At 50.0% G+C, this 22,365-nt stretch overlaps 7 protein-coding genes across 7 annotated transcripts; 5 read left to right on the top strand and 2 right to left on the bottom strand.

Annotated features, from left to right (window-relative positions):
• Positions 1–540: 540 nt before the first annotated feature.
• On the bottom strand, positions 541–4,922 carry PV10_00740 (uncharacterized protein). The gene is made up of 5 exons (XM_016364852.1): positions 4,760–4,922; positions 4,615–4,703; positions 4,286–4,566; positions 1,225–4,241; positions 541–1,175 (listed from the first exon to the last, which is right to left on the bottom strand). Exons 1-5 carry the CDS (start codon positions 4,784–4,786, stop codon positions 921–923), a joined length of 3,669 nt encoding a protein of 1,222 aa, XP_016228501.1. The 5' UTR covers positions 4,787–4,922; the 3' UTR covers positions 541–920.
• Positions 4,923–5,215: 293 nt separating this feature from the next.
• Positions 5,216–8,198, top strand: PV10_00741 (protein transporter sec23). The gene is made up of 4 exons (XM_016364853.1): positions 5,216–5,555; positions 5,603–5,653; positions 5,712–7,858; positions 7,909–8,198. Exons 1-4 carry the CDS (start codon positions 5,454–5,456, stop codon positions 7,931–7,933), a joined length of 2,325 nt encoding a protein of 774 aa, XP_016228502.1. The 5' UTR covers positions 5,216–5,453; the 3' UTR covers positions 7,934–8,198.
• Positions 8,199–8,210: 12 nt separating this feature from the next.
• Positions 8,211–9,398, top strand: PV10_00742 (60S ribosomal protein L12; the record flags this gene model as incomplete). The annotated part of the gene is made up of 5 exons (XM_016364854.1): positions 8,211–8,403; positions 8,461–8,494; positions 8,553–8,673; positions 8,794–9,124; positions 9,185–9,398. 5 exons carry the CDS (start codon positions 8,211–8,213, stop codon positions 9,196–9,198), a joined length of 693 nt encoding a protein of 230 aa, XP_016228503.1. The 3' UTR covers positions 9,199–9,398.
• A 683-nt stretch (positions 9,399–10,081) lies between these two features.
• On the top strand, positions 10,082–11,100 carry PV10_00743 (uncharacterized protein). Its single transcript, XM_016364855.1, has one exon. The coding sequence runs from the start codon at positions 10,387–10,389 to the stop codon at positions 11,020–11,022; it is 636 nt and encodes a 211-aa protein (XP_016228504.1). The 5' UTR covers positions 10,082–10,386; the 3' UTR covers positions 11,023–11,100.
• Positions 11,101–11,322: 222 nt separating this feature from the next.
• On the top strand, positions 11,323–13,790 carry PV10_00744 (uncharacterized protein). Its single transcript, XM_016364856.1, has 3 exons — positions 11,323–12,028; positions 12,094–13,481; positions 13,546–13,790. The coding sequence occupies exons 1-3, from the start codon at positions 11,820–11,822 to the stop codon at positions 13,614–13,616; spliced, it is 1,668 nt and encodes a 555-aa protein (XP_016228505.1). The 5' UTR covers positions 11,323–11,819; the 3' UTR covers positions 13,617–13,790.
• A 3,894-nt stretch (positions 13,791–17,684) lies between these two features.
• On the top strand, positions 17,685–19,804 carry PV10_00745 (uncharacterized protein). Its single transcript, XM_016364857.1, has one exon. It carries the CDS (start codon positions 17,832–17,834, stop codon positions 19,389–19,391), a length of 1,560 nt encoding a protein of 519 aa, XP_016228506.1. The 5' UTR covers positions 17,685–17,831; the 3' UTR covers positions 19,392–19,804.
• On the bottom strand, positions 19,755–22,324 carry PV10_00746 (uncharacterized protein). The gene has a single exon (XM_016364858.1). It carries the CDS (start codon positions 22,280–22,282, stop codon positions 20,936–20,938), a length of 1,347 nt encoding a protein of 448 aa, XP_016228507.1. The 5' UTR covers positions 22,283–22,324; the 3' UTR covers positions 19,755–20,935.
• Positions 22,325–22,365: the final 41 nt, after the last annotated feature.

A 22,365-nucleotide genomic window follows, 5' to 3' on the forward strand; every position in this document is an offset into this window, starting at 1 on the left:
ATCTGATGGAACGAATTCGACTGATCTCTGACAGGGACAAACCTTTTCGGGGATCTCTGGGAGTTGTCAAGAGGCTCAACCTGTTTGACGAGCCTTGCAGACTCAAAAGGAGCCACAGGGCTGAGATTCAAACGAAGGAGGAGGCTGAGATAAACGCTACAAGGCGTCACAAGATTCCGTGATGAAGTGATAGAGAGTCTGTCTCGGAGGATGATGGGGAGGAAGAGAAAAAAAGGAAAAGGGAAATGGAGGCAGAAGTGGGCAGAAAAGAAGAAGGAGCGCGGAAGAGGACGACGACAGCCCTCTGCGTCAGTCAGCCATCTGCGACAGCCATTTGCGTCAACCTGGTAGAAGACATGCAATATTTCATACAACACTTGCGTTGCGTCAACCTGGTAGAAGACATGCAATTTTCATACCTCATTTGCGTTCCTGCATGTCCCATGATTCTCGCATGACAATAAAAATGCACAGAGTATTCACACACAGCGCGGGCAATTTAAGCGTCTGTGCTGGGGGGAGAGAAAATCAAAGGAATTGCTCCCAATCAATAACATTCTTCATTCTTCATTCAGATGTCTGTATCAAGCACCTGGGCATGACAAGTGATATAGAGTGTCCCTAGCACTCCAGCTGCTGCTCTGAGGCTCACCATGCCTTCATCAGTGCCATTGTATCTCCACAATTGTAGGTCTGGAAGCTCTGATGGGATGGAAATTCATGCCTTGTACTGCACCTTACAAAGAACTGCCACCATGACCAGTCACCAGGCCTCATTCGCATCAGATCTTATGTATGAGACACACCTTGCCAACGGTCCACCGTTTTCTCGCTTACAAACATCATGGCGCCAACACACAGCAATGCCGAGTCTGGGTGGTCCTTGGGGCTCATCATCCGTTCATTGTTCGTCTAGTATTTCACAAACCCTTCACCCAAAGTCTCAATCCACTAGCTGCTGCACCGATCTCGCAAACTTCACAAATTCGGCAAACTTGCCCTTTGAATTCAGTTTGGTACTTCGATCCATCGAATGGACAAGACACGCTTTGAGCTCCTGTGTAGATAGGTGTATAAGAAGCTGCGCACAAGTCGAATTCGGCAAATTGGTCGTATTCAATATCGATCTTGTCAGTTGATCCAGATCGTTCTGACTGTTGCTTGACTTTCTTTGCCTGATCACATTTAGCACAGCACTCAGATCAACGGAGGACTAGAAATTACCTGTTCAACAAACTTCGGAGTGCCTCCATTGGCAATAATGCGGTTAGCAAACGACAGGGCACTCGAGAATTGCTTGCTGGAGAACGCCAGTTTCATGGCCGAGATTAGTGCCAGCTGGCGATGAGAAACATCCAGTTTGGGAAGTGTAAAGTATGCCGAGAGCTCAAGCTGTCGCTTCAGACTCTCCTCGCTATCCTCGTTGAGCGCAGCAAGCTGGCGTCTCTCAAGTTCAACGCACATGGCCAGGGTGTACTCGGTCGATTTGGCAATCAAAGCCTTAGCCTCGTCCACTTGAGCTTCTGAGCTGACAACATTGACGAGAAGAGAGTGTAGAATCTGTCGGAAAGTAACAACACCTCCTTCTAGCTTATTCGTACGCATGGCTGTGTAACCCTCTTGGAGATCGGCCCCAGTAAGCGAATCGAGACTGCGTGGAATCACCGGCAGCACCTTGCGTCCGTCAGTCTCGTCAACAGTACGCCGTACATAGTTGACAATGGCTGGTAGACCGGAGCTGGCGGGGAGATAGGTTTTGGAAGCCTGATAGATCTCCAAAAACCTAGGCTTGAGAGGGGCGAAATTGACGGCGCCAATTTGGCGATTGAGCAGTTGCATGGCACTTTCAAATGATCCTGCGGCAACATGATCCGCGGCCAGTGGAGAGTTGCGTGCCCACAAGTCGGCTTCGGAGCTACCCGGTCCGCTGGCATCCTGAGGGAGGTCGGCATTGTCAACGTTGACAAAATCCGAGTCATTGCCTGTTGCCTCAAGACCGAGGTCATCACCCATGTCCCAGCCATCCCCTGCGTCTGCATCATCATCCGCAACAAGTCCGTTTCGATCCGTTGCGATGGCCGCATCGTCATTGAGGAGGTCTGGGGTCTCTTCTTCTTCAACCGCGCCAGCCTCTCCAAGAAGCGCTTTCTCAAAGGACGAGTGAGACGCTTCTTTCACCGGCCAGTTCGCCTTGTACGAAGGAACGATCGGCTTGACAGGGCCAAGAGCGTCTCCTGTAGTGGGAAGTGATATTTGATCCTCTGTCAGTCCGCTCAATTCCAAAATGGACTCGACTTCTTCTGTAAGTCCGTGGGATTTCGCGGTGAGGTATGCTAAAGGATATAGGTCGATTTCTTTGAACATCTGGATCCTGCTCTCCACGTCGCCCAAGTAGAGTGCATTCTGGAAACGAGAGACAAAGTCACCTCGATGCTCAGCAATCTTTGACATACGGGTGAGTTTTTCTTCGTCCCCTGTGCAGAGATAAAGGAAAGACAGCTTGTCAAACTGACGGAGCTTCTGATAGGCAGTCTCGACTGTTTGGTGATTGCCGTGAATCAATGCCTCAGCGCCGAGTCTCTGCCAAATCTTAGGCCTGTCCAGCTCCTTTGCCATTTCAGTTGCGACTTCGAGATTCCCGCACTCAATGGCAAGTTCGAAACGGGTTTGAGGGTCTTGGACGAATTGCAGTGCGATCTCGGGGTATCCTTTCTTTTGTAGGTAAGAAATGATGCTTTGACCAACAAGACTTGAAGTCTTGATGATCTGAAGCATTTCATCATAGTTTCGCTTGACAAGGGCCAACTTGAAGCGATACTCCGTGGGGTCGATGCTGAGAACCTTAGGCTTTGCAGCTCGGTCGAGAGCATACACGTTGCGTCCCTTCACTTTGACAAGGTAGACTGTTTGATCGAGAGTTCGGACAATGCCATTGTCACCGTTGAGTAAAGTGTACTTGATGTGGTTTAGAGTTGAGTAGAGAAGGACTCCTGAGTCGTCCCAGGTGGCGCTCTTAATTCTGATGGTTTCATGTAGAGTGCTGACTTGTTCGAGAGATTTGTTGACAATGGTGACATTATGTTTGCTCAGCAGGGCTGCATACAGACCGTCATTGGACCAAGAGACATATTTGACGCCATTAACGCTCAATTCAGCAAGTTGCTTTTTCTGCTGAATGTCGTAAAGGAAAACCGATGTTGGGGTGATCAGAAGCAGAGCTCCTGTCCCGCCGTAGGTAATATCCGTCGTGCCGCTAGGGGCTTTGAAAGACTTTGTAGTCGAGTTGCTAAGATCCTTGATCTCAACTAGCTGGGTGGAGACGGAAAAGACGGCGAATCGATTGCGAGCCACAAAGACTGCAGCATTCCCAGCGCCTCTCTTCAGGTCGGTCGGATCTGTGGCACCCACTGCGTCTTTGGGTAGACCAATAAGCTCGTATGAACCACTATCGGCAGGGGAGGTGACAAGAATTGATCTTTCAGCTGGGTTGTAGGATAGAGTCCTCGGAGGAACCCATAGACTGCCAAACTTTCTAAGTGACAGTAAAGAAGCAGACTCCGTATTCTTGCTAAAGTCGTAGGATCGGACATGTTTATCCTTGGTGATGTAGAAGATCTGATTCTGGTAGACAGAAGATGCGGGCCTTTCTCTTTCCAATTTGAAGACCATGACACCGTTGTCGTGGCCTGCAGCAAACAAATTGATCTCGGGGTGGGCAGCAATGACCCAGAAACGATCATTTTCCCTCTTGAAAGATTGCACCGATGTTCTCTTGTTGAGATCCCATACTCTTACTGTTTTATCTTCGCCCACGGATAGAATGAGGTCCTGATGGGGATGGAATAGGCAGGCTGAGGCGTTCTGGAAATGACCACGACAGGTATCGACTTCCCAAGCCTTGGTTTCACTCATTCGCCATAATTTGACCAAACGGTCGTCTCCCGCGGACACAATCAACGGAAGAGTGGGGTGGAAAGCGACCCAATTGACACCTCTGTCGTGTCCTTCGAGGACGAATTTGACCACAGCATCGGTGTTGCCAAACATGTCAGCCTGCTGTTGATTTGCACGAGCCATCTGATCTTCAAAGCTCATGGATGTGGGTGCGGAGTGTTTCTTGCGGAGGCCTGAGATGTCCCAGACACGGACTGACTGATCCAACGAGGCTGACACAATGAGGTCTTCTTTGGGGTGAAATTGTGCGCACATGGCATAATGGTTGTGGCCGGTCATTGTACAGACTACTCTTGTCAGCATAGTCATGGCAAGGGGATCAGTAACATACTCAAGGATCGATTCTGCCAGTTCCAAATACGGATGGTTTGATCATCAGATGCAGATAGAATCCAGGGGAGTTCTGGGTGGAAGAAGACTGTGCGGACATAGTCAAGATGGCCATTGAGGGTGAAAAGACATCTTCTTGTCTGGTAGTTCCAAACTTTGATTTTGTAGTCATCGCCGCCAGAGACGAACAAAGGTTGTGTCTTGTGAAAGTCGATTCCTCGAACCGGGCCATCGTGCTCTTCAAATCGGTCGATCAGGGTTCCCATGCGATAGTCCCACAGCCTGCCCATACGGTCAGCTCGATCGACCATCCAAGGGGATGATACTCACTGGATAGTACTACTATGTAGACTGACGAGGATCCATGGTCTCTTGGGATGGAACGCAAGTCCCTTTGCGCGACTGCTCTTGCTCTCAAACTGTGATCCGGTCAGTGGCTGTAATCATCGCCAGACTGCGGTGTGATGCCACTTACTTTGGTGAGCATTGAAGGGGATGCCATGTTGACTGCGCTTTGCTTGGGCTGCTTGGTGGCTTATTTACGGCATCGACATCAGCAGGGCCAACCAGAGCGAGTCCTATGTGAGTTGGGAGGTTGTGGAGTGACAATTGGACCTGGGATTACAGAATGGTTGCGGTCTCTTGTTGGAAAGGGAAACGTGGTGTCTGCTGCAGGGGCACTTTTTGTGGCCTGCAACTGCACCTGCCCGCAGTTCAGGTGTTTTGACCGTATTGGGAAGAATAGATCTAAGACTGACGTTCGACATCTCCCCGGCCTTACCGCCAATGGCCCAAAGAAAGCGTGATTTGAGAGTCTAGGTGTCCTGACTGAAATTGTCTGACGAAACAATTTTCCTACTCCACCAAATACGGCGGATCATTTAGTCTGCACTTGGCCAGCCCTTGAATTTGGACTTCATCATCTCGAGCATGTTGCCAGAGTGGCCCGCCCACCGACAACGTCTATCACCTGTTCGATTGTCTTGATATCCCTCACCCTTGCACGGCTCTACAATCAAGATCAGCTCAATTGAAGAGGGACACAATACACCTAACCGAGAACCGGTCGACCATCCACCTATTGTCTCATCATCCTTCCCACATCCTCGACCAGTATGCGCATGTGAACTCTCACCCAAGGAGACGCCTGATCATCTGAAGCAATAAACATGGATCAAGCCCAGTACGACGCTATCAAAGACAACTGGGGTGAAGTTGAGGACAGAGATGGAGTCCGATTGAGTTGGAACACGATTCCTTCCTCGCGCATGGTTGGTAACCTGGCTGTCTCGAGCTTGACTTCAACTGACCCGAACAGGAAGCGAATCGCCTGGTTGTCCCACTCAGTGTCCTTCTCACACCACTCAAAGTGAGTTCCAACACGCCGCTTCTGGCTGACCATTTTTGTTTTGCTGACATCAAGCCAGGAGTTGAACAAGCCCTTTCTCAATTACGAACCTGTCAGCTGTCGACCGCCATGTCGCGCCGTCCTCAACCCTTTCGCCAATGTCGATGTCCGTGCTAAGATATGGATATGTCCCTTTTGTCTTCAGCGTAACGCGCTTCCACGTCACTATGGAGATATCAGTGCAGAAAATGTTCCTTCTGAGATGCACAGCCTGAACACAACGGTGGAATATCAACTCTCACGTCCTGCTCCTTCTCCTCCAATTTTCGTGTATGTGGTCGACACTGCCATTGAAGAGGATGGTCTGCAGGCTTTGAAAGATACCTTGGTCATGAGTCTGTCCCTTCTGCCCGCAAATGCGCTCGTTGGACTTGTCACCTTTGGGACGAATGTGGCTGTACATGAGATTGGCTATGCCGAGTGCCAGAAATCCTACATGTTTCGTGGTAGCAAGGACTATGCGGCGAAGCAGATACAGGAAATGCTCGGCCTGGCTGCTCCAGGACTTCGACCGAACATTCCACCTCAACAAGGACGTCCTCCACCTCCGGCTGGACCAGCCGCTCGCTTCCTCCTCCCTGTTCAACAAGCAGAGTTCCAGATCACGAATGCCATCGAGCAGCTGCAAAAGGATCCCTGGCCTGTTGCCAATGACCGTCGACCCCTGAGGGCTACCGGAGTTGCTCTCAGTATTGCTGTTAGTTTGTTGGAAACATCATTCCAGAATGCTGGCGCACGCATCATGCTTTTCGCTGGCGGCCCTGCCACTGAGGGCCCAGGCCTCGTTGTTGGCCCCGAACTTCGAGAGCCGATTCGATCACATCACGACATTGACCGTGATAACGTCAAATATTTCAAGAAAGCCATCAAATTCTACGATAGCCTAGCAAAACGAACGGCTCACAATGGTCATATCATCGACTTGTACGTTGGATGTCTGGATCAAGTCGGCTTGCTTGAAATGAAGGGCCTTGCGAACTCCACTGGCGGTCATATGGTGTTGACCGACAGCTTCACCTCTTCACAGTTCAAACAGTCATTTGTCCGGGTTTTCGATAAGGATGAGCAAGACAATCTCTTGATGGGCTTCAATGCCAATCTCGAAGTCATCACAACGAAAGAGCTCAAGGTTACTGGCCTGATCGGACATGCTGTCTCTGCCAACAAAAAGTCAAGTTCAGTCAGTGAAACGGAATGTGGCATTGGCAACACTTCTGCATGGAAAATGTGTGGTATTGACCCAACCTCGAGCTACGGTATCTACTTTGAGGTTGCCAATCAAGGCGGCCCCGCCCCTATGCAGCAGGGGCCTCAAAGAGGCATGATGCAATATCTGACCTATTATCAGCATTCATCTGGACAGTACCACTTACGTGTCACCACTGTTGCTCGGAATTTGAGTGGGCCTGCCGGTGATCCAGCCCTCGCACAGTCTTTTGACCAGGAAGCTGCAGCTGTTCTGATGGCTAGAATCGCGGCGTTCAAAGCAGAAGTCGACGATGGTCCAGACATCCTCCGATGGGTTGATCGAATGCTTATTAGGCTCTGCTCTCGATTCGCCGACTATCGCAAGGACGATCCAACTTCATTTCGCCTTGATAAGAACTTTACGTTATATCCTCAGTTCATGTTCCATCTCCGCAGGTCACAATTTTTGCAAGTCTTCAACAACTCACCTGATGAAACAGCATTCTACCGACATGTACTGAACCACGAATACGTGGGCGACTCATTGATTATGATTCAGCCAACGCTAGACTCGTACAGTCTTGAACACGAAGGAGGACAGCCAGTATTACTCGACTCGGCCTCTATCCAACAGCAAACCATTCTCCTGCTTGACACCTTCTTCCAAATCCTCATCTTCCACGGCGAGACAATGGCCGAGTGGCGTAAAGCCGGCTATCAAGATCAAGAGGGTTACGAGAATTTCCGTGCCGCATTGGAAGCCCCCAAGGAAGACGCACGGGAGCTCGTGCAGGATCGATTCCCGCTGCCAAGATTCATCATCTGTGATGCTGGAGGCTCACAGGCACGATTCCTGCTCTCCAAGCTTAATCCATCTACGACGCACGCTACAGGCGGCTATGGTGGTGTTTCCCAGAGTGCGCAAACAATTTTCACGGACGATGTGTCGTTACAGACCTTTATGGACCACCTGATGAAGTATGTGTTTCAATTTCCCGTCATGCTCTCCCATACTAACAATCTCCTAGACTTGCTGTATCTGGAGCGAGCTAAATGCCGGGTGTTTCACTGTGGTGTATGAAGGTAGTGTGAGGAGGCTTTCGCCATGGTATTGGCCTGGCGTGCGCGTTAAAATTCATCTGGAAGCAGTCAAAGTTAGATTCGAGCATTGATTGAAAGGCATTCAAATATTGATGCTCGTAGAGATATCTGATGAAATGTCCGTAATGCCTAGCATTGACCTGAACTGATAACAAGACACAAAACCGACGAGCAAGGCGGCGGAGGTAGATCCCGTGATCCCCTCATAATGAAATCTGTCAGGACCAAAATGCGCTTCCGCATTAAATGGCTCGCGGAAGTGCCGATATTCAACCGAAAGCAGCGCACACAATGCTTGGCGATGAAGTGCAAATTAACCCCAAGCACTCTGCAGCACTTTTATTGTAATCTTTCTCCAGTGTTGAGAACAGGCTCAAATAAGCACCTCAAGCCAGACAGACTACCTTCCGCACTCGCCATGCGTAAGTATCGTCTCCTTGAGAAGCGTCAACCTGGCGGCTAACATGGAAACTCGATAGCTCCCAAATTCGATCCCAATGAGGTGAAGATCATGTAAGGACAAATCCCTGGTTGGTGGTTTTGACAGAGACACTGACACTCTACCAAACAGCCATCTCCGAGCTACCGGAGGTGAAGTCGGATCCTCAGCCACGCTTGCTCCCAAGATCGGTCCCCTTGGTCTGTCGCCCAAGAAGGTCGGTGAAGATATTGCCAAAGCAACTGGTGACTGGGTAAGGATTTCTGGTGTATCCCCCTCTGCTTGCAAGAGACGCTTTGACCGACGGAGGGTCTTTTCTCTCGCAAGCTGCCTCTATGGATCATGATTTTCTAACGACTTCACAACTCTGCAGAAAGGTCTCCGTGTGACAATCAAGCTCACTATCCAAAACCGACAAGCTGCCGTGTCAGTTGTGCCTTCCGCCTCATCGCTGGTCATCCGAGCTCTCAAGGAGCCTCCCCGAGACCGCAAGAAGGAGAAGAACATCAAGCACTCCAAGTCCATCCCTCTGGATGAGATCATCGACATTGCTCGCACCATGCGTGGCGCCAACAAGTCGCTCTCCCGTGAGCTGAAGGGCACCGTGCTCGAGATTCTCGGCACTGCCTTCAGTGTCGGCTGCCAGGTTGACGGCCGGTCGCCAAAGGACATCTCTGATGAGGTCAAGGATGGAAGCATCGACAGTAAGAATTTATATTCTGTGTGGAAACATGATTTCTTCGTCGCTAACACGCCGTACCCAGTTCCCGAAGAGTAAATCTGCCTCCCACCTTCGTCAACTTGTGCGATCAAGCAAGGAGCACTTGTAGGGCCGGAGAAGTTAAAACAGGTCAAAAAATGGACTTGGTGGTGATGATACCCATGATGGTTTACATGACACGACAACCGGTAAATCAGACATTTCATAAGAGCATAATCCTCAATGATGACGACCATGCCTTTTGACAAGACCCAATATTGTTCGACCTTGGAACGTTCTGTTCCAAGGTGCCGTGAAAAAATACCAAATTTCCCAGTCTCCCTGCCCCTTTATTCTACACACCTCACTCTCGACAGCCAAGTCGTGGAGACCTTTGCCAACACTCTGGCCTTTATCCCTCCTCTCCTTGTGATTGGAATTATCCCAGGATATGGGCCTATTTTGGTGCAAAGAAGATTGAACCATCTTCTGACACGCTACTCACCGCGGCATCTGGTCCCTCCCTTTGGGAGGCGACGGTGGATGCAGCGGTCCATCTTTTCTGTGTCTACAACGCTTTTCTTTCCAGAGATCTCGATGAATTTTTGAATTGGCAGAGGTTTGGAAATCCTAGGTCATACCATGCGCTGGACGCCAGATCACATTGGCGCAATTTGTGCACCGTCCTCTCATTGTAGACCACTCGTGTGTGGGAGAGACATAGGCAGACAGGGCCATCAGCAACCATCCATCGTAGCAACATCCCCAATGAACTTCCATTGAAACATTTCCATGTAATGAGTTGTTGTGAAACCTTGGACTTGACATGATGCATCGATGTGAAAGGGGATGGGAAAGAATATTTTAGTGTCACGTGGTACAACGAAGGGTTCCAACTCGGACCACCATTATAACGCAAACAAAATGGCTCTCTCAAACTCAGTTCATAGAGTGTTTTTGGCCTGATTTCATAAACCCGACATCTCTTGCTGCACGCTCATTTGTTTTAACGGTCAGCAATAAACCATTATATCAAGGCAAAGTGGTTTCTATCACGCGCCTAGAGCCTGTTCAGCTCTGTCAAAATGGCCTGAGTGCTAGTCATCGATCGCAAGGATGAAATAAGAGGGAGTTGATGGCCAGGCTTCCACAATCATACAGCATGGAATAATGCTGAATTCATCAGACGGACCGCGTTGTGTATGACATTGTTTCGAGTCCGTCTCTCTCATACTTGTGCAGAGGAGCGTCCTCGACTGAGTAACAATGTCGTCCGAGAAGCCTCGACGCAAGAAGCGACTACGGCGAGAGTCAACCAATGAGCTACTTGTGGAAGAAGTGACGTCGGATGACATGGGCTACGACGGTGATGTTGAGGTACTGCGACCAGACAATTGCGAAGAGGTTGAATCCGACTTGGAGGACATCACTCCGCAGAAGCGGTTGGAGTGGCCTGATCCGCAAGAAGAATTGGCGCGCAGGTTGACCAGGTTGAAGTGCGACCCTCCTTCTCCCAACTCCTCCAAGTTAGACTCCATGGATCGAGGGACCAAGCGCGAGTCAACGGCGATGGATTACCAAGACGCTCGCCCTCGACCTGGATCTCGAGTTCAACCGCATGCCATCAAACCAGAATTGGAAGTATCAGAGATGTTGGAGGGACAGGTCGAACAGCCTCCTCACAAGCGGCGAAAGAAACGAACTAGCCAGCAGACCATGGCACATCGGCTGATCCGTCGACAAGGTCGAGGCACGTGGTCAGATACGACAGATACGGAGCGAACGGATGGAACATTGAGAGAATTGCTGGAGGGAAGCTCATCTCGCGATGGAACACCAGAGGCGACCACTACCACGACTGGACAGTCAGTCGAAGATGATGATGCTATGGATATTGGTTGAGCGACGTTATGCATGAGACTATTATACTTCCGCACTTTTGATTCAATCAGTAAAAACATCTAACTGTTCCATACTTGATCCTCTCGTCGGAAATCGTCTTCTTCACGAAATGGCTCTTGCCGTAGAATAGTCTTTGACCAATCGAGGAAGGAGCGATGACGGGGACGCCACAAAGCAGGAAGGCGGGGAAGGCGCCTCCCCCGGTGCACGCCACCGCGTCCTTCTGCTCCTCCTACGCCTCCTACTCCAGTCGGAATCAACGACGCGTCCTCCCGAACCCCCCCCTTCGTCAATCCCCATCCTCTCCCGTCTTCTGCCTTTCAGCCGCTCTGTTCAAGTCCTGGTCCAACGGTACCTGACTACTACTCACGCTACTCCTCCGTCACCACTGATCAGCCGCAATAAGCAACCTCGATTTGGAGCAGCCCGCATCGCGCATTTTCGGCACGAGCAAATCTTACATCATGGCACTCCGTACCTTTCATCCTGTGCTCCAGCTCGCCCCGACGACTTCTGCGGAGGACCCAGGGACCCGCATCTTGACACTTGGATGGCGGGCTCCCCTGCCGGCTTTTTGACGTCGATCCTGCGATCCAAGCTGCGGTTCAGGCTCAGACGCACGATGTCCTTCTCATCCTCCTTGTATCTTAGTAAGGAGTCTTTACCACTTCATTTTCCTTTCCATCCTCTCCTATTCTGTATCGAATCAGTCTACTACACCAGACATAAAGTCTATCAAGTCCAGCCTTGACAGTAATAAACGTCATTCGTGATACTACCCACTTGGCACCGCAATCATGACCGGACGACGTCAGTCTGCTCGTATTGCCTCCCAGAGTTCCCAAACCAGTCAACCCCCTTCATTTTCCGAGCTACCACCTCAAAGGAAGGCATCATCTGGTGGGCGCAAGCGTAAAAATGAAACCACCGGTACTTCGCCATCAGCCAAGCGCGGCAAGACCAACGACGAACCCGAGCAGAAGACTCTAGAAGAAACATTCTCCAAGTAGGCACTACTATATCATGGCTACATGTGACTCTCTTTCTTGTGCTAATCAAGTTTCATAATAGCGGCGATGCACCTGTTGAGAAGCAAGACTCCAAGGTCGAGCAGAATGGTACGGACCCAGCTCAGGCACCTTCAGAGACGACCCAGCCGCCTGAACCCAAGGCCGAGAGTAATGGCACAAAAGCACCTAATGGAACGGAATCTCAGCAACAGGATGATGTCGAGATGACGGGTACAAATGGTCAGCCAGAAGACAAGGGTGAACTTGCAAAGGATGCCGAGGCCGCAAAGCCTGAACATAGTGAAGAGCCAAAGACCGAGCCTGCAGGCACGGAGCCATCGAAGGAGAGAGGGGAAGAGAAGTCTAAGCAGACACAAGACCTCTCTAAACAGGCTGAAGATGTGGAGCCGGCCAAGCAAGAGGAAAAGCCAGCAGAGGCGACAGCGGAGAAGCCAGGCGACAAGCCAAATGACAAGCCAGCGGAGACGACAGCAGAGAAGCCGGCAGACATGCCAGCGGAGAAGCCAACAGACAAAGCAGAGGAGAAGCCTGCAGATACAACAGCAGAGAAGCCAGACGACAAGCCAGCGGAGAAGCCAACAGACAAAGCAGAGGACACATCTGCAGAGAAGCCAGAGGAAAAGTCGTCATCCGTCAATGGCAACGCAGTCATCCCTCATGCTCGTCAAGAAAACGTGCCTTCGACCATCCTTGAAAAGGGTATCATCTATTTCTTCTTCAGAGCCCGAGTCAACACCGACCACCCTCACGATGTAAATGATATCGCCAGAAGCTATATGATTATGCGACCGCTTCCACTTGATGCTAAGCTCGGCGATGGACCGATTGGAGATGACAACAATTGCCGACTCCTCGCTTTGCCTAAGAAGGTCCTTCCCCTCAGTGGAAAGGACCGCTTCATGACATTTGTGGAAAAGGTCAAGACCAATTTCAAAGACCTCAAAGAATCATTCATGTCTGGCTCTGAGTACGCGACCCAGACGGCCGGCACTAGCCACAGCCCTCCTGTCACACCAGTCGCTGAAGGTATCTATGCTATTACGTCAACTGGTCGAGAATCTCATCTTGCCTACATCCTGACCGTCCCATCAGAGTTGGGTGAAGTGCAGAAGGATCTTGGTCTCCGGCCACGAGGCAGCTTTGTCACTAGTGTGAAGAATCCTACAGCCTCAGCGCCCAACAATGTGAGCCTTCCAAAGGGAGCAGATTATCCCCAAGACATACTTGACGAATTCCGCGGCTTGCGCTGGAAGCCCTTGGAGCCGAAATTCCTCGATTATGAAAACACGCAATTCTTGGTCATTGGTGAGAGCTTCGACCACGCCACTGAGCAACGACCCAAGGATGATAGGGAAAACAATGAGCTGCCAGAAAAGGAACTAGAGAGACTGGAGGGCGAGGACGAGATCCGAGTCAAGCATTTGAAGGGTAAGTCTGCATGGTCCCTGCCTTGTACAATCTTTTACGGCAACTGACCCATCTACAACTATAGGTGACGACGCAGTCTTTGCTGACCTGGGAATTACGACCAAGGAGTTTCCCAATGTCCCATCGACATGGTAAAGGCAGGGAGCGAATCATCAACTGCAGTTCCATATGGAATCAAGTGTCATTGAATGTGGCAGCTGTACCTAAACACCAAAATTTGTATTTCTGATTGTCGTTATAGTCATAGCTTACCCTCGTACTATGCCAGGGTCGTTTAATGATGACTGCCATCTGAACATGAAGAGAAATGGCCATATTGCACAAAACTTGATGTATGCCTCTGCCACGAATTCATTGTCCCTAAGCTACATCTGAGCTCTTGTTATTTTTTGCTTTTCGACAACATACTCAGCTTATGGGCCATGCAACTTCAGTGAATGCGAAATCGATATTAATTGATTGATCCACCACTAGTGACTGACTGCATGATCAAAGCGAAGGATAGCCTTTCTCCAAAGCTTGTTCTTTAGACCTCGTGCTTTGTCGACAATGTCTCATCTGGTCATGCTTATATCCGTTTATATACGCCATGCACCCCAGTTCATCCACAAACAACCAATAACATCCTCAACTAGTGATGACGGGGACGGCATGGATACTCCGTAGTCAGCACCAGTCTCTTCTGTGATTCAATCTCACCTACCGTCTTTTTGGGGTTGTACGATGATGGGCATCACCTACGGCACACTGTAGTGGGTAGTCTCTTTCACTCCACCATAACCGAGCTTGTCGGCCCAAAATCAATCAAGATTGGTCAATTGAAGGCTTGCCGTGTCCATATCCCATGCTCCCATTTCGTTTCCTCGGCGCTTGGATTTGTGTTTAGAGCCGAACTCCTCATTTCTTCGTACACGATGCTTCGTTCACAAATGTCGAATTAAGTCCCCCTAATGAAGTTGTCCTCTGTAAAAGCATTTTGATCCTCTTCGGAAGTTTGTTGCCGAACCCTCTGCACCCCACTGAAACATACAGAGTACGTATACAATCATATCATCATGCCCTGAAATTGGCAGTGGGTTTATAAGCTTCTTCACCAGAAACTGTCGAAAAATAATCACCAAAACGTGATTTGGTCCGCCGGTTCGGTCGAGTTCACTAATAACAACTTACGTATATAGCCCTCGTTGCATGCGTATAGCCCTTGTGTACGATTGTCATCCTCGTCAACCTCGAACTCTGAAATAAACGACCCCTGCCGTCTGGTGTGTTGTCCCCCAGGCCTGGACCGAGACCTCCCTCTCGAATTGACTTCCCCACCATCGACTCGAAATCTCACATGGTTGTACTACCTTGATCCGCACATACACACACAATATTCGCCGTCGAGCATTCATGTTCTGTTGCTGATCACAGCATGATGATAGTGGCGCCGGCGCCTTAGTCATTGACGACGCGTTCATTTACGTGGTCATTCGAGTCGGCTCAAATATCGCATCATATTCCATGATACCTGTGTCAGTATCTCACTATTAATACCGAGAACGCCGGGCGTCCTGTCATCCTCGTCTACTGTAAGAGTGGAGTGTAGTGTCTTTATCTTGGATTGCTCTTCCTTTACACCTCCCAACGCATCGCCAAGACGGTCCAGCAGTCATGAGCCCATCAGATCAAAATCCAGCTTCTCCTAAAGACACCAATCTAGGTGCTGATCGAGCTCGGAGTCCAAGTTCACCCAACAACCTAGAACCTCCGACTTGGGAGGAGTCTCGACTGAAAGAGGAACAGAACATCGACGACATCGGCACTGACACCGACACCTCGAAAGAGAAGGCCCATGCACTCGAAGGAAATGTCGCGCAGAGTATCGTCGTTAACGACAGCAACGCCAAAGAAGGCGACAACGAATCACAACCACCCATCAACCCTACAGATCCATCTCAATTCCCCGATGGAGGACTCCAAGCCTGGCTCTGCGTTGTCGGAGCGGTATGTGGCCTGATCGCCAGTTTTGGGTGGATCAACGCGATAGGAATCTTCCAAGAACACTACCAAAGGAACCAGCTGCGCGACTACACACCACAGGAAATCGCATGGATCCCATCTCTCGAAGGCAGCATGATGTGGGCCAACGGCCTATGGGTCGGACGAGTCTATGACAATTACGGGCCACGATATATCCTGTGCATCGGGACATTCCTGCACGTGTTTGGATTGATGATGGCCAGCATCTCGCATAAATACTACCAAATCATCCTTGCACAGGGAGTATGTTCGCCGTTAGGTGCAGCCATGATCTTCTACCCATGTTCATCAGCAACGGCGACATGGTTCTTTCGACGGCGGGCGGCTGCTTTGGGTATGGTCGCTGCAGGCGCTTCCGTCGGCGGAGTCATCTTCCCCATCATGGTAGAGCGGCTGGTGCCACGAATTGGTTTTGGCTGGACGATGCGGACGTGTGCGTTTCTGATCCTAGCTATCATGCTCGTCTGCATCTCCACCGTGCGCTCGCGCATCCCTCCCAAACCCAGACCACTACGCGCCTCCGACTTTACCTCTCCTTGGAAAGAAATCCCCTTTACTCTCCTGACGGTCGGCACCTTTGCAACCATGCTCGGCCTATTCTTGCCATTTACATTTCTAGTCGTTGAGGCCCGGTCCCGCGGCGTGCCTCGCGCCTTGTCCATCTACCTGATTGCCATCCTCAACGGAGCTAGCACCTTCGGCCGTACCGTACCCAACTACATCGCCGATAAAGTCGGTCGGTTCAACGTCTTGGTCGTGTTTGCAACTCTCAACGCCATTATGATCCTCGCCGTGTGGCTCCCCACTGACACCGTCGCTGCTGTTGTCTGCTTCGCCGTCTTCTTTGGCTTCACCTCCGGTGCTGTCTTTGGCCTTGTCCCGCCTCTGATCGCCCAGATCAGTCCGATTTCGCAGATTGGTCTGAGAACAGGTCTCCTCTTTGGGATCGGCTCCTTTGCTATCCTCGTCGGGAGTCCCATCGGTGGCCAGCTCATCGTCGCTGACGATGGCCGCTACACCACCATGCAGGGTTTCAGCGGAGCGATGTGTGCCGTTGGCTGTGGGATTTATTTTGCCCTGTGGTTTAAAATGGGCGGTTTCAAGAAGAGAAAGGTCTAGATTAGACCCGTTTTGTAGGTATTTTGCATTGTATTGCATTACATGTCTCAGCATGTATTGGCAGATTGGATTTGGGATTTATTTTTTCCCTGTCTGATAAAAAAGATATGACCTCATGAGACATGTAATGGTGTCAACCTCACTTATTAAGAGGAAATCAAAGCATAGCCGAACAATGAAATGCTTCTTCGCCGTCAGACACCACTCATAAGCCCTGTGGAATCGCCACAAAAGGACTAGAATGCCCTGACCATTCACGAGCAGACTTGATAGATTTAATCCGTAGATAGACCGATGGACATCTCGTGTAAGTACCGTATGCATAACAGATATATTAGGCTCTACTAGTAGAGAGAAAACCTCGAAGGACCTGTGTGAGGATGAATGTCCATTCTCACAGAACTTATAGGAAGTTATCTATGGACATGATACTTCGTAGTGAACCGCCCTGGACCACACCTTCTGCGCTGATGCTCAACTCCTCCATTGTCAAGACCTCAACTCTTCTTTGTCTCATCCACTGTTGAACCAGAAACACAAGTACAAAGACAGGCTTTCACTGAGCTTGCGCGATCCTGTCGGTTTCGCTTTGCAACATAATTCAGGTTTCGCTTTGCAACATAATTCAGGATCCATTCGTCCAGCTCTTTGACTGAGGTAGCGTCATTTCTTGCAGCGTGATTGCCATTGCACGTCGATGTAGAGTAGCAACATCTTGAAGTTGTTTCACTAGAGTTGTTTGGTCCTGTGGCTTTGACCTAGCAACATTTGGCGTGGCTCCAGAGGCCTTTTCTTGCTCCCAGATTTCGCGAGACGCAGGAGTGGTATTAAGCTAGAAATTAGAGAGATATCCATTCCTCAAGGCTTCGTGAAAGACATATCAATCTTAATCAATATAGCATTTAGCCAAGACATTAGCGTATACACTAGTATATTTACAGCCTTAGCTCCGATTCTAGTCGGTTAATGACACGACTTCGCCTCTCGGACCAAGACAAGGAAGGAGCCGTGCATGAATCACATGAATCACCATCCAACATCGATTCATCACTCAGATTTCATCCCACAGCCACACCACCTCACACACTCTGCTTTTAACACTCTCAAGATCAAGACACAATTCTACTACACTATTCAAACCTACGCGCCCACTTAAGCCCACTAGAAACATGTACCGCCTCTTCACAATAACCTCCCCTCCCAAAGACTATGGCCTCCAACTCCCTCCTCTTTGATCCCAATCCTTCTAATCACAATCACGAGAGATCAGATCTCTCCTCCTCTCACATGAAAGAAGAGCCCGATCCCACCGCTTGGGACTTTAGCTCTGCTATCAACCTTCTCAACAGCCTCTCGGCCTCCTCGAGACATGAGTTGCCTAGCTTTGAACAAACAAATACCCCTCCCGAGCTGCTTGGTGGCGACACGGATGTCACACCGAACCTCGGCGATTTCTCCTCCATTTGGGACTTCCTTGGAAAGTCTCGTGCTCCACAAGAACCCCAGGCGTCAGAATTGATCACTTACAATGTCAACGATGAACCGGTGGCTGAGCTTGATATCGTGCAGTTGGTGAAAGCCGTGCGCTGGCGAGACGAGATCTTGGGTACTGATCTAGAAGACAACATCCAATATGCACAACCAATATCTACAGCAACTCTCCGAAACAAAAAACGTGCCGAAAGAAGGGCCAGAGCCAAAGCAAGAGCAGACATCCTAGCCGCTGAAAAGGCGGCCGAGTCTGACACTACCGAAGACGACTCTGCGGGTGAACTCGAGTCACTACGACGCTCACCAGATCGAAGAGCTGTCATCGACGACATTCTTGGTCGATCTCGACGAGCAGTTCGTGACAAAGACTCGCCTCCTACTTCGCCATCTCCTCCAAAGACAGATCCTCGGACTAACAAAATCGACTGGCCAGTTGCCAATCCCTTTGTCTGGTCTACTAAACCGACTTCTTCGCATAAGCGAGCAGTCATAACACCTCAGGATGGCCTGACTCCTCGAACGAGGAAGAGAGCCCTCATATCCAAACTCGTCAAACAGCATCCTGACGAGAAGAAATACTTGCAAAATCAGGGCCTCTTTGAGCCTGCCTTTACACCTTTGAATGTCTCAAGCATCGGCATCCACGTTTTTGTTGACATGTCCAACATCTCCATTGGCTTCCATGACTGCCTGAAACAGGCTCGTGGTCTGCCATTGGATACTCGCTTAAGGCGTGTCCCGCTTTCCTACCACAACTTGTCTCTGGTTCTGGAGCGAGGTCGACCAGCCTCGAAGCGAGTGCTGGTTGGCTCGGACAGATCCGCCGTGGTCGAACAAGCCAAGTCGCTTGGTTACGAAACCAATATCCTCGAGCGAGTTCACAAAGTAAAAGAGATGACCCCACGACAAAAGAAGTACCACTCTGGCGGCGAGACCAGTGGTTCGGACACGAACAACACTGTCTCAGCACCAGAGAAATGGGTCGAACAGGCCGTGGACGAAATTCTGCACCTGAAGATCCTGGAATCTCTCGTTGACGCGGAAAGACCTAGTACCATTGTTCTTGCTACTGGCGATGCTGCCGAGGCAGAGTACTCTGGTGGGTTTTTGCGCATGGTCGAACGAGCTCTCGAAAAGGGTTGGCTTGTGGAGCTGGTCAGCTTCAAGATGAACACGAGCAATTTATATCGAAGAAGAGATTTCCGTTTGAAATGGGGTTCCATGTTCAAATGGGTTGAACTGGATCCTTATGTTGAGTTTCTCATTGACGAAGAGTGAGATTCTGTGAAATCTTGAATTGAAGGCATTTTCCATCGGTGGGCATTTTGCTTTATGGAGAAAAGGAGGATGCCTTCAAGGTGACGGGAAAGCATTGGATCGGACTGAGATCGCCTTGTACCAGCTTGCTCACCAGCACAGCGAGGGAAGAGGGATTTCTGTCCTTTATGCCAGAGCACAGTCCTAGTCATTTTTGTTTTCGACGTTGACGGACTCGACAACAGAGTCCAAGGAAGAAGCTGTCATACATACATCCAGCCCCTTTCAGGTGGCTCTTAGTAACTGACAGTGTGGATGTTGTTCATGGTTATTCGACTGGTAAATATTGACATACCTAGGCACGATGTATATAGACATTTATGCTTCAAGTATCATTAAATGCCATCTACATCGACGACCATGATAGATCAGAGTACTATTTGCATTTCTGCTTTACGAGATTCTCCCTACTCCTTGACCTACCTTCATTGACTTCCGTCGTTGGAACCCACAAGTCGATGGGAATCACACTGAGAGCTTCAAGTATGAACTTCCCATCTGACGCAGAAAATCTCTTCTCCTCTTATATCATATCATATTGTCTCAAATCACGTTGCCATTTCTTGGCAGTATTTAGACTCCTTTCCGTTCTTCTCCAGATATACTGCCACACTCTTTATCACCCACCACCCCCTTTTCCACCACACCTCACTTCACCCGGAACCCCGTAAATTCACTACTCTGCCGGCAGTAACGTTCAGCAAAAACAAACCCATATCAAATACACCCTCCGAAAATCCACTCACAAATACACACCATGACCCCAGGACAACCTGAGCAGGCCGGGAATCCGCCCTCGATTTCGAGGTCCTCACATCCGGGAGCTGAAGTAGTCTACGGTCTGGGACCAGGCGAAGAAGCATCCAAGGGAGGTGGTCTTGGTAGGCCCAGACTTGACTCTCGTCGAAAGTTGAGTTGCGTCTACCTAAGCCCCCCCCCTGGTAATCCTAGAAAATAATCGTCGCCGGTCCAATGAAGGTTTAGGGGGAGTATCTGTATGCAGCACAAGTTGGGTTTATACAATAGTATAGACTTCGTCATGCCCAGTTCGCAAACATCCCTCCGGGAGGATGGCGCGGATCACTTCGGTTGATGTGTTTTTTGTAGTGGTAGGATGGTGGTATTTTTGTAGATGGGAAGGGGGAGGGAGGATTGGTGTAGTGGTAGAGAGCTGGTGGAATGAGCAGAGGCGAGTGACGGCGAGGGTGAGGTCTAAAGTGATGGTGAAAGGGCCACAGGTTCAATCCGCTCTTGGTGCCAGAGTCCTTTTTGCCACCGATCTTGCTGTGACGTCCACTGACCAGGACAAACCACTATTGTCTGCGTGGCTGGTTGCTGTGGCGAGGGAGTTCGGGCGTTAGGTGAAGTTGTTTTGTCCAACATTGATATTCTTGTCAACATCATGCAGGGTTGGGCTTGGTCATATCAGATCTGCTGAGCACTTGATCTGTTGGTTTCATTCAGGGTGTTTTCAACGCAGTTGTCCAATATCATCGATGCTTTGGTCAACCGTCTGAGTCGACACTTTGGTCATCCTCTGCCATTGTCCATTGACTGGAACTGAGTGTCGTTTCCTTTGTCTCCAAGCCGTCAGACAACACCGAAAAGCCAACCGTTTTCCCAGACTTGGTGGAACTCTTCTTCTCAACCAGAATATCACCATTCCATGGCTGACATTTGTACACGATTTCTCCACATCTCAGACATGACCATCCATTGCCTTCTTCAGCTTCAATCTTAGTCGCCAAGCACACAAAGCAATAGATGCAGTGGCATGGAATGGTTTCATAGGGATTGACAATGTCAGTTGTGGCAGATCCAATCACTCCGCCTCCCGCGCCGGCATTGGCACCAAGAACCTCGGCCTCCGACGTCGTTGTTGGATTCTGATCTTGATAACATATGGCACAGGTTCTCTCCGGCAAGAAGGAAAGAGGTCCGCTCTTGACGGCGTCAGGATCGACATCGAGAGTTTCGCTCTTCATGGCATCTGTCGTCCTTTTCCAGGCGCGAGTCAGCCATCTTCGCCAGCGGCTGATTCCGACAAGAGGCAGCAAGAAAAGGAGGAATTCGGTGAAAGCATGCCAAACCAGCTGTCGGTTCAAGTACTCAAATGAAACTTCGCGGCTGACTTGGTTGGAAGGAGAGACCAGCCTTAGCCGAAGAAGACGGTCGGTGAGAGTGCGGTATCGGCCATTGACGAGGAACACTAAAAAGGAGCAGAAGGCTGCGATCGAGTGGGTGGTGGACAAGAACGAGGTGAGTCGCATCAAATGCTGTATGGTTTCCGAAGGAGCAGTGTATCCTCTCTCTTGATCAATCAGCCAGTCCTCCCATTTGTCCCACCCATACCTTCCAAACACTGTGAGCAAACCATACAGGATCTTTTGCGGTTTTGTCGGCGTGGGTAGTGCTTGGCTGGATTTCCGCGCATCTGTATATCTCAGATTCTGCAGTGCAGCGCCATAGGAAGCGTCATGATCCCAGATGGACAACTTGAACAGAATAGCCCTCAATCCCAACAGTATCTCTTGCGACCAGTCATCTTGGAGATGTGGCCCAAGGTATTTCAAAGCATCGCCGACTTGTGACTTCAACAATCCCAGAAGCTCTTCATCCAGCAATTCCGCGTCAACTTGACCAACTCGAAAAGCGGGTCGTGTGCCTTCAGATTCCAAGAGAGTCGACCATAATGAGGACACGTTAGGGTGCAAGGAGTGTCTGAGGCGGGCTAATGTGGTTGTGGGATTGGGCACTGGTGTTAATTGAGGGACGGCAAGGGCTTCCTGTCGTCTTGCGGCCTGTCTGGCAAGAATACGTTCCTGTGCAGCCGCCCAGCTGCTGGATGACATGGTCAAGGCATAAGGAGGAAGAGAAGAAGGGTCGCAGAGCTCGCGAAATTGAGGCGAGATGACAGAGAATCGATGAACGGAGA

This window comes from Exophiala mesophila, assembly GCF_000836275.1.
Source record: "Exophiala mesophila strain CBS 40295 unplaced genomic scaffold supercont1.1, whole genome shotgun sequence".
NCBI classification, from domain to species: Eukaryota; Fungi; Ascomycota; class Eurotiomycetes; order Chaetothyriales; family Herpotrichiellaceae; genus Exophiala; species Exophiala mesophila.

Bases quoted from the DNA above. Each gene is read 5' to 3' on its own strand.
- PV10_00740 (XM_016364852.1), bottom strand. From the start codon at position 4,786: ATGGCATCCCCTTCAATGCTCACCAAA. The intron at 4,704-4,759 runs GTAAGTGGCATC...ACCGGATCACAG, and splicing joins CCCCTTCAATGCTCACCAAA to TTTGAGAGCAAGAGCAGTCG. The intron at 4,567-4,614 runs GTGAGTATCATC...CCGTATGGGCAG, and splicing joins CTACATAGTAGTACTATCCA to GCTGTGGGACTATCGCATGG.
- PV10_00741 (XM_016364853.1), top strand. From the start codon at position 5,454: ATGGATCAAGCCCAGTACGACGCTATCAAAGACAACTGGGGTGAAGTT. The intron at 5,556-5,602 runs GTTGGTAACCTG...TGACCCGAACAG, and splicing joins CGATTCCTTCCTCGCGCATG to GAAGCGAATCGCCTGGTTGT. The intron at 5,654-5,711 runs GTGAGTTCCAAC...ACATCAAGCCAG, and splicing joins TCCTTCTCACACCACTCAAA to GAGTTGAACAAGCCCTTTCT.
- PV10_00743 (XM_016364855.1), top strand. From the start codon at position 10,387: ATGTCGTCCGAGAAGCCTCGACGCAAGAAGCGACTACGGCGAGAGTCA.
- PV10_00744 (XM_016364856.1), top strand. From the start codon at position 11,820: ATGACCGGACGACGTCAGTCTGCTCGTATTGCCTCCCAGAGTTCCCAA. The intron at 12,029-12,093 runs GTAGGCACTACT...GTTTCATAATAG, and splicing joins CTAGAAGAAACATTCTCCAA to CGGCGATGCACCTGTTGAGA. The intron at 13,482-13,545 runs GTAAGTCTGCAT...CTACAACTATAG, and splicing joins CCGAGTCAAGCATTTGAAGG to GTGACGACGCAGTCTTTGCT.
- PV10_00745 (XM_016364857.1), top strand. From the start codon at position 17,832: ATGGCCTCCAACTCCCTCCTCTTTGATCCCAATCCTTCTAATCACAAT.
- PV10_00746 (XM_016364858.1), bottom strand. From the start codon at position 22,282: ATGTCATCCAGCAGCTGGGCGGCTGCACAGGAACGTATTCTTGCCAGA.